The sequence below is a fragment of the Mandrillus leucophaeus genome, unplaced genomic scaffold (genome assembly GCF_000951045.1).
Source record: "Mandrillus leucophaeus isolate KB7577 unplaced genomic scaffold, Mleu.le_1.0 Scaffold1462, whole genome shotgun sequence".
NCBI lineage: Eukaryota > Metazoa > Chordata > Mammalia > Primates > Cercopithecidae > Mandrillus > Mandrillus leucophaeus.
Window position 1 is genome coordinate 56,319 of NW_012101435.1, and position 8,860 is coordinate 65,178.

General features: G+C 37.5%; 1 protein-coding gene across 1 annotated transcript in view; it reads left to right on the forward strand.

Moving 5' to 3' along the window:
• The window catches only part of LOC105535462 (probable C-mannosyltransferase DPY19L2), a gene marked incomplete at its 5' end in the record, with an annotated part of 83,760 nt that overhangs the window by 51,578 nt on the left and 23,322 nt on the right, over positions 1 to 8,860 (forward strand). Inside the window, 3 exons of the mRNA XM_011974565.1 lie at positions 2,215 to 2,262; positions 3,554 to 3,673; positions 5,341 to 5,515. Coding sequence (XP_011829955.1) covers positions 2,215 to 2,262; positions 3,554 to 3,673; positions 5,341 to 5,515 — 343 coding nt within the window. The remainder of the gene's footprint in view (positions 1 to 2,214; positions 2,263 to 3,553; positions 3,674 to 5,340; positions 5,516 to 8,860) is intronic.

Below are 8,860 nucleotides of genomic sequence, written 5' to 3' on the forward strand. Positions count from 1 at the left end.
CACTTTAGCCTCTCTTTTTTGAATTTCTGTTACTGCTTTTATCATATTATCTTTTTCTTTTCTTTCTGTGTTCTCAGAGAATGTCATCACTGAGTCTTTAATACTGTCAACTTCAGCTGTGCACATGTTGCTCTTCAACCTCCTTTTGAGGCTTTAAATTAGGCAAATATATTTTTCTTAGAATTTCTGAAAACTCCTTTTCACTGAAGCCTATTTTAATTATATGGATGCATTATCCTCTTAAACTTCTGTGAAAATAATAACTGGAGTTTTCATTTGCATTAGCCATTTCATGAGAGGTCAAGTTTTTTACCCATTTATTTTGATGTTTCCTTTTCATGCTATTTGTGTCTTGGGATTTGGTTGTATAATCACATTTTTAATTAGCTACCTGATTTAAATAAAGTATCAGTAGTTACTTTCAGAGTTCTTGGTGATTATAATAATTACTCACCTACCAGGCTTCTTCCTTGCATGCAGCTCACTACAGGAATCTGTTGTGCCTAGAAGATTTCGGGACAAGTGGGAAAACCGCACTCTGTTAACTGCATGCCCAGGGAAGGAGCTACAAGGGAGATAGAATAATTTGGTCTCCACTATTACCTTAAGAGACCTTCCTGTCTTCTGTGTAAAAAAAAACTACTGCATACAAAGGGTAGGAGCTACAAGGCAGATAGAATAATTTGGGCTCCACTACTATCTTAAGAGACCGTCCCCTGACTTCTCTTTTAAAAAAAACCTATGGGTCTGTGTACCTCTGAATTTAGTTTCTACACTTATTTCTCTCTTCACCCCCAAAATCCATATCAGAATGCCCCTGCAGGCTATAAAACCTTTCATAAAAGTAAAATACCCAGTCTTTTCAAGAGAAGAATAAAATAGGCAGCCTCCTACCTCTTGTCTTACTCTAATAGAAACTCCATGAAGGTAAGTGTTGTGTCCATACTGTTCATGCTGCACAGCAGTTGCCCTTATCTGCAGGGCGATGCATCCCAAGACCCCCAGTGGACGCTTGAAACTGCAGAGAGTAACACACCGGATTGCCATCATCGGAACACATTTCTGTTCACGTCTTCCACCCTCAAATTTAATGCCTTTTCCATCTTAACTAAGTACTTATCATGGACTGTGGCCATAACTTTTGCAGTTGTAGATGCAACAGCAAAACTAGCATTAATTTTTTCTTCTTCACAATTTCATGGATAGATTTATTCTTACTGTAAATCTTAGCAACCACAGCATATGATGTTTTTTCTTTTGAGAACTTTCACCTTTTCTCTTAAAGAAAGCACTTTACAGCTTCTCTTTGGCATATCTCAACTGCCAGCATCATTGTTCCTGCACTTTGGGGCCATTATTAAGTCAGAAAAAGGGTTACATGAAAACAAGCACTGAGCTACCACCAGAGTCCATCTGATAACTGATATGGTAACTATGTGACTAACAGGCTGGTGACGTATACAGCATGGATATGCTGGACAAAGGGGTGAGTCACGTCCCAGGTAGGATGAAGCAGGATGACTTGAGATTTCACTATTCAGTATGGTGCACAATTTAAAACTTAGGAATTGTTTATTTCCTGGAACTTTTTGTTTAATATTTTTGGACTGCAGTTGACCACAGGTAACTGAAACTGTGGAAAGTGAGGATCGGAGGATAAGCTGGGACTGTGGTATTCATTTCGTTGCACAGTGCCTAGAATACAGTAGGTGTACTGTAAGTGTTTTGTAAAGGGATAACTTTTCTGAAACTAAAAATATTTATGTTTTACCCAATTTTTCTGCTGGAAATTTATGCTAAGGAAATATTCAGAGATGCTTACAAAGTTTTATGCACGAGTGCTTATGTTATTTGTAATTGTGAAAAATGAAAACAACTCAAAAGTTTAACAGTGGTCATCTAAAGTATTGTATACACTGTATATATAGGTTTAATAGAAGGTCATCCTATTCATTTATTCATGAGAGGTACAATCTCCAGGGGTCTGTAAAATTTATTTTGTTTTAACCAAAGAACAAATTTTTGATATATCTTGAGTATGATGACTATAAATTATGACTTTTAAATTGTTGTAATTTTTGTAGTATTATCTGATATTTTTATTTTTATGTATGTTCCTAAGTAGTTTAGAGATACTCAGATTTTTAAAATCTAAGATCAAACAAATGAAGCTTATTTTTATGTATTCATAGTATAAGAGACATCAGTAAATAGATAATATTTTTGTTTTATTCTAGAAAAAAGCTCCTTGAACACGGTGAGGTAAAGCTTTCATTTTAATCTCTGGTAGACTTGTGTATTACATTCTAGTTTGAGGATAATTGACAAAGGTATAACCTGCTGCTGACGCACCATCAGTCGTGAATTGTCAGCATTGGTGATACATTTCTGCTGATCCTTCTCGCTCTTTCATCTGCTCTCACTTTTGAATAGTAATAAGGATTTAAAAGCTAGAAGGCTGATTTGTGACTATAGTACAGAATTAAATTAAATTGCATTCCTTTAACAATAACAAGCATTTGGTTTCTAGCCTGCTGAGCTAATCAGCTACAGTCCATTAGGGCAGTCACCCCTCGCCCTGTGACTGGTGGCCATCTGCCACCACGTAGATTTGCTGGTCAGTCAGCGACAAGCTCAGAAGTGTTGAAGGACACAAAAGATACTAAAGTAATGTTCCTGCCTTTCAGTATGTGTAATTTTACAAAGGAGACAAATAAGACAACATTTTATATGGTGCGAAATTATTTTGTGGCATAAAAAGGAAAAGATCAGTGTGGGCTGGAAATAATTTCCTATTTGATAGAACTTTAAGTGGGTGTTGAGGTAAAGGTCAAATTGACAGGAGTGGGTAACTGAATTTGAACTTAATAGGGATAGTTTATGACACATGTTGAGTATCCTTTATCCAAAATGCTTAGGACTAGAGGCGTTTCAGATTTCAGATTTTATTGAATTTTGGAATATTTATACTATAGTTACTTAGCTGAGATCCCTAATCTGAAAATCCAAAATCCAAAATGCTTCAATGAGCATTTGTTTTAGCATAACTTTTGAACATCATATTGGTACTCAAAAGTTTCAGATTTTGGAGCATTGTAGATTTCAGATGTTTGCATCAGGGATGCATTGGTAACTGTGTCACTTTACAGTGAGGCCCACTGTGTTGGTCCTCCGCCTCCTCACACCACCTCCTGCTCTCCCTGGCTCCTCTGCCTGCTCCATTTTCTTGCCGGCTGCACTTACTGCCTTACAGTAGACTATGTAATGGACTTATTTATTTGCTATGTCTATGTATTGTCTGTCTGTCATTACTAAATGTACTTAAATACAATACAAGGGCAGAAATTGCTCACTGTTGTATCTGAAGCACCCAGAAGAGGACCTGGAACATAGTAAGCATTCGATAAATTGTTGTTGAATGAATGAATACTAATAGGCTCATTACTAAGTTAGAAGATCCTTGTCTTAATGAATAATATAGTTTCAATATAGTTCATTAATTTAAAAATATGAAAAGCAAAAATATGATTTTGTCTTATTTGTGTTTTTATAGCTGGCTTTTCACACGTTGCAGTTGTTAGCGTTTACTGCCCTTGCCATTTTAATTATGAGGCTAAAGCTGTTCTTGACGCCACATATGTGTGTTATGGCTTCCTTGATATGCTCTCGGCGGGTAAGGGATTCATTCTTTTATAACAATACAAGCATAACCTTTGAACATCATATTGGTACTCAAAAGTTTCAGACTGAGTACTTCAGGGTACTTTTTTTTTTTTTTTTTTTTTTGAGACGGAGTCTCACTCTGTCTTCCAGGCTGGAGTGCAGGGGTGTGACCTCAGCTATAGCAGCTACACTTACAATTACTGCGGCTTTGCTAACTAATTCAAAATATAAACACACTAAGTGTTTTTAACTTAACTAACTTAAATGATTTAAAATATTACTTCATGATTCACTATAAGCAAGAAAAGCAATTTCAAGTGGCTTTGAAAAGTATTTCTAGATTTTAATTGATATTTCTATAACAAGCGATTAGGCAAACATTTCCCCTCTGTTAATATCCTGTCCATGAACATAACCTTTTGGAGTTCGGGTTTGTGTAAGAGTGCCTGGCGCAGTGACTCACACCTGTAATCCCAGCACTTTGGGAGGCCTAGATGGGTGGATCACTTGAGGCCAGGAGTTCGAGACCTTCCTGGCCAACATGGTAAAACCCCATCTCTACTAAAAATACAAAAATTAGCTAGGCATGGTGGCAAGTGCCTGTAATTCTAGCTACTTGGGAGGCTGAGGCAGGAGAATCGCTTACCTGGGAGGCAGAGGCTGCAGTCAGCCAAGATTGCACCACAACACTCTAACCTGGGTGACAGAGTGAGACTCTGTTTCAAAAAAAAAAAAAAAAAAGAAAAGAGTTTCCTGGTGGCCAGGCACAGTGGCTCACAGCTGAAATCCCAGCACTTTGGAAGGCCGAGGTGGGCAGATCACTTGAGGTCAGGAGTTCAAGACCAGCCTGGCCAACATGGTGAAACCCTGTCTCTACTAAAATACAAAAATTAGCCGGGCATGGTGGTGTGTGCCTATAATCCCAGCTACTCAGGGCGCTGAGGCAGGAAAATTGCTTGAACCCAGGAAGCAGAGGTGGAAGTGAGCTGAGGTCGCACCACTGCACTCCAGCCTGGGAGACAGAGTGAGACTCCGTCTAAAAAAAAAAAAAAAAAGTACCCTGAAGTGCTCATCCAATACCAGAGCAGATGCAGAGTAATTGCTCTAGTATGGTCCTGTTTGGCTCAAAGAATCTGTAAGAAATTCTGGGGTTCTATCACTGTATCTAACATACAAAAGAACTAGATAAATTAGCTAGAATACTGGGCCTCAGGTATTTCTTCAAACACCTTACTTAGTTTTGATTATGAGTGTATAGCCTTAAAATACCATAATGCCTGTTTTCCTGAGAAGAATCTATATATGTCAAGCTAATAGGAGTTCCCTGTCTACTAACGATGTCCACAAAAGGCAGCCAAGGATGAAAGGATTTAGTTCTAAGATGTTTCACAGTTGTGATTTGTTTATTTTAATCCTTGGTAGTAAATTAGTACTAGAAGGATCAGGCATTCCTTCCTTAATTCTTCCCAGGGGAGAGAAAGTTCCGTTTTCACCTGAGCCCTGTAATGCCAACATATTCGTTGCTTTAGAAACAACCGGAGATGGTAATTCTGTATACGTGTGTGCTGATATCAAAGGGTAATTCACATTGGTTTGAGTAACAAGGTGAGAATTTATTGTTGACCCTACAGTACGCTTCATATAAGAACTATAAATAAATGATTTCTGTCGTTTCAGCTCTTTGGCTGGCTTTTTCGCAGAGTTCGTTTTGAGAATGTTATCTTTGGCATTCTAACAGTGATGTCAATACAAGGTTATGCAAACCTCCATAATCAATGGAGCATAATAGGAGAATTTAATAATTTGCCTCAGGAAGAACTTTTACAGTGGATCAAATACAATACCACACCAGGTGTGTAGGTATTTTGGTTATATGCATAGTTTTGCGCAAACATACTCACAAACACATTTGTGTATACTATATAATTCTGATTTCTGATATATGTGTTTATGTGTGTATGACAGATTTACAAACAGACATTCATATTCTCACAGACTTTGAGCAGACTATTGCAATGTCAATCAATTAAACCCTTCCAAAACACAATTTTGCGTCCCCTTTAAGCCCCTCCCAGATAATTATCAAATTTAAATTAGCACCAGGAAATTAATGATTTTTCACAAGTTATGTCCTTTAACTCTCAGAGAGCACTATAGCATTTTAACCATAACAATGAGAAATCCAAGAAATAAATCTTTAAAAATGAAATTTCACACCTTGTGCCAGGCACAGCAGAAGATACTTTTGATGGTGGGGAGAACTGGCACCGCTTCTGTCACTCCAATCAGTGCCATCTCCTCTAATTCTGTAAACAGGTCATCGGCAGAAGAGTTAAAGTCTTGGATATTCTATTTTCTTCACGAAATCATCTCACAGAGATAGTATACACCCTACTTTTAAATACTCCAAAATTTTCTTTTTAGCTTACCTTCTTTTCTTCCTGTCTTTATTCAGAACTATCTCAAGCAGATAGATATTTTTAAATACCTTTCCAGAGAATAAGTATATTCTATAACACTTTCTGTAACTAAATTTGTAAATCTAAGATTATTTTTGATATTTAGAAACTTTCTCTGGTATGAGTTCTTCACTGTGGTTTATTTAAATTTTCTTATGACTCCTGAGCTTGTTTCCTCTTATTTCTTATTTGATAGCCACTTTTTTGCTAATTAACCATCATTAAGGTAAATCTTTATAAGCTTTAACTAAGATATTTGGTCTATAGCTTTCAAAGGGTGTAGGTGACAGCACCTCATTAAACTGCCAAGCCAGTTTAATTCGAATTTTAAAAGTAATCCCCAACTGACTTTTTCCACATAGGAGCTCAAGATAATCACTCCCTTTCTTTACTCTCTCTTGCCCCTCCCCAGTTACAGCTATTTTTCCCAAGCTTTTAAAGGTAGCTGCCCTTTTAATCTTTTCTTGTGTCTTTCTTTGTTCTGGTGTTTGTATTGGGTTCCTGACAGAGAGCCTACATTTGGCAACTTATCCTTCTAAGATAACTGCCACAAACCCCCATCTCACTTTTAGATGCCTCTTCTTTGATCTTCTTTTCAATCTGTCTTGTTCTCCTTTTAATTACTCTTATTATGAGTTATCTCATGGTTACCACATATTAAAAGCTGTATGAAGTTTTGTAGTATTAATGGAACTAGTGCTTATGTTGAGGTCTGCCATATAAGGTTGTATAGTTTGTGCACTGCACAAAGGTGACCAATTGAGAGGATAAGTGAAAGCTTAAATCCAGCTTGTGGTCCACTCATCATGCTATGTACAAATGGGGCTCTGTCAAGTCAGGGGAATACCTTTTTCTAATCTGTGTGTAGGCTAAATGGAGACTTCCATACAGTGATAGGAAAATATCTGATATTTCCTTGTTATGCTCATTTACTTCACGGCCAAAAAGACAGAAGGTGGAGGGGGAGGGTATTTCTTCCTCTCTGTCTGCCATAGAGGACAGCTCAGTGGGTCCAGCTCTTGCTGGACAGGTGTGCCTAGTTTTTTCTGGGAGACCCTGGCCCTGGGCTTTCAGTTCTTCTTGCCCAGCATTTCCCAACCTTAGCACTGTTGACACTGAGGCTGTCCTGTGTATTACAAGAAATCCCTGGCCTCTATCTACAAGATGCCAACAGCATCTCCTCCCTCCTCCCCATAGCATGACATCCAAAAATGTCTCCAGAGTTGACAGTGCTCCCTAGGGAGCAAAATCATGCCTGCTTGAGAACCACTTCACTAGCTTAACAGCTTGTCATCATTAATTATTGAGTCTCCAATAATAAATACACATTCTTTGACTGGCTTACATATTTTCAAATTTGAGGCATATAAAGAAATTTTCATTCAAAGTTGCATTTAGAATGCTTAGTTATATTGGAAAGGAAACACTCAGGGTTCTCAAAGTTTTTAATTTATGCGGGTACATAGCAGATGTGTATATTTATGGGGTAGATGGGATATTTTGATACAGGCATACAATGTGTAATAATCACATCAGGGTAAATGGAGTATCCATCACCTGAAGCATTGATCCTTTGTGTTACAAACAATCCAGTAATACTCTCTCAGTTACTTTCAATTGTACAATTAAATTTTGTTAACTATAGTCACCCTTCTGTGTTACCAAACACTATATCTTATCCTTTCTTTCTATTTTGTTTGTGCACATTAACCATCCTCACTTCCCCTCCACACCCTCACTATCCTTCCCAGCCTCTGGTAACCCTCATTCTATTCTTGATCTCCCTAAGTTCAACTCTTTTAATTTTTAGCTCCCACAAATAAGTAAGAACATGCAAACTTTGTCTTTCTGTACCTGGCTTATTTCAATTAATGTAAAGGACTCCAGTTCCATCCATGTTATGGATAGGATCTCATTCTTTTTTTATGACAGGATCTCATTCTTTTTTATGGCTGAATAGCACTGCGTTGGGTCAGTGTACCACATTTTCTTTATCCATTCACCTGCTGATGGACACTTAGGTTGCTTCCAAATCTAGGCGATTGTGAGAAGTGCTGCAATAAACACGGGAGTGCAGATAACTCTTCTAAACATTTATTTCCTTTCTTTGGGGTATATATCTAAGAGTAGGATTGCTGGATCATTTGGTAACTCTATTTTTAGTTTTTTGAGGAACCTCCAAATTCTTCTACATAGTGGTTGTACTAATTTACATTTTCACTAAAAGTGTACGAGAGTTCCCTTTTCTCCACATCTTTTCCTGTCTTTTGGATAACAGCCATTTGTTATTGCCTGTCTTTTGAGTAATAGCCATTTTAACTGGAGTGAGATGCTATTTCACTGTAGTTTTTGATCTGCATTTCTCTGATCATCAGCGATGTTGAGCACCTTCTCGTGTAGCTGTTTGTGAATTGTATGTTTTCTTTTGAGAAATGTTTATTCAGATCTTTTGCCCATTTTTAAGTAGACTTTTAGATTTTTTTTTTCCCTACGGAGTTGTTTGAGTTCCTTGTATATTCTGGTTGTTAATTCCTTGTCAGATTGGTAGTTTGCAAATATTTTCGCCCATTCTTTGGGTTGTCTCTTCACTTTGCTGATTGTTTCCTTTGCTGTGCAGAAGCTTTTACACTTGATGTGATCCCATTTGTTCATTTTTGCTTTGGTTGCCTGTGCTTCGCGGGTATTTACTCAAGAAATCTTTGCCCAATCCAAAGTCCTGGAGAGTTTCCCCAAAGTTT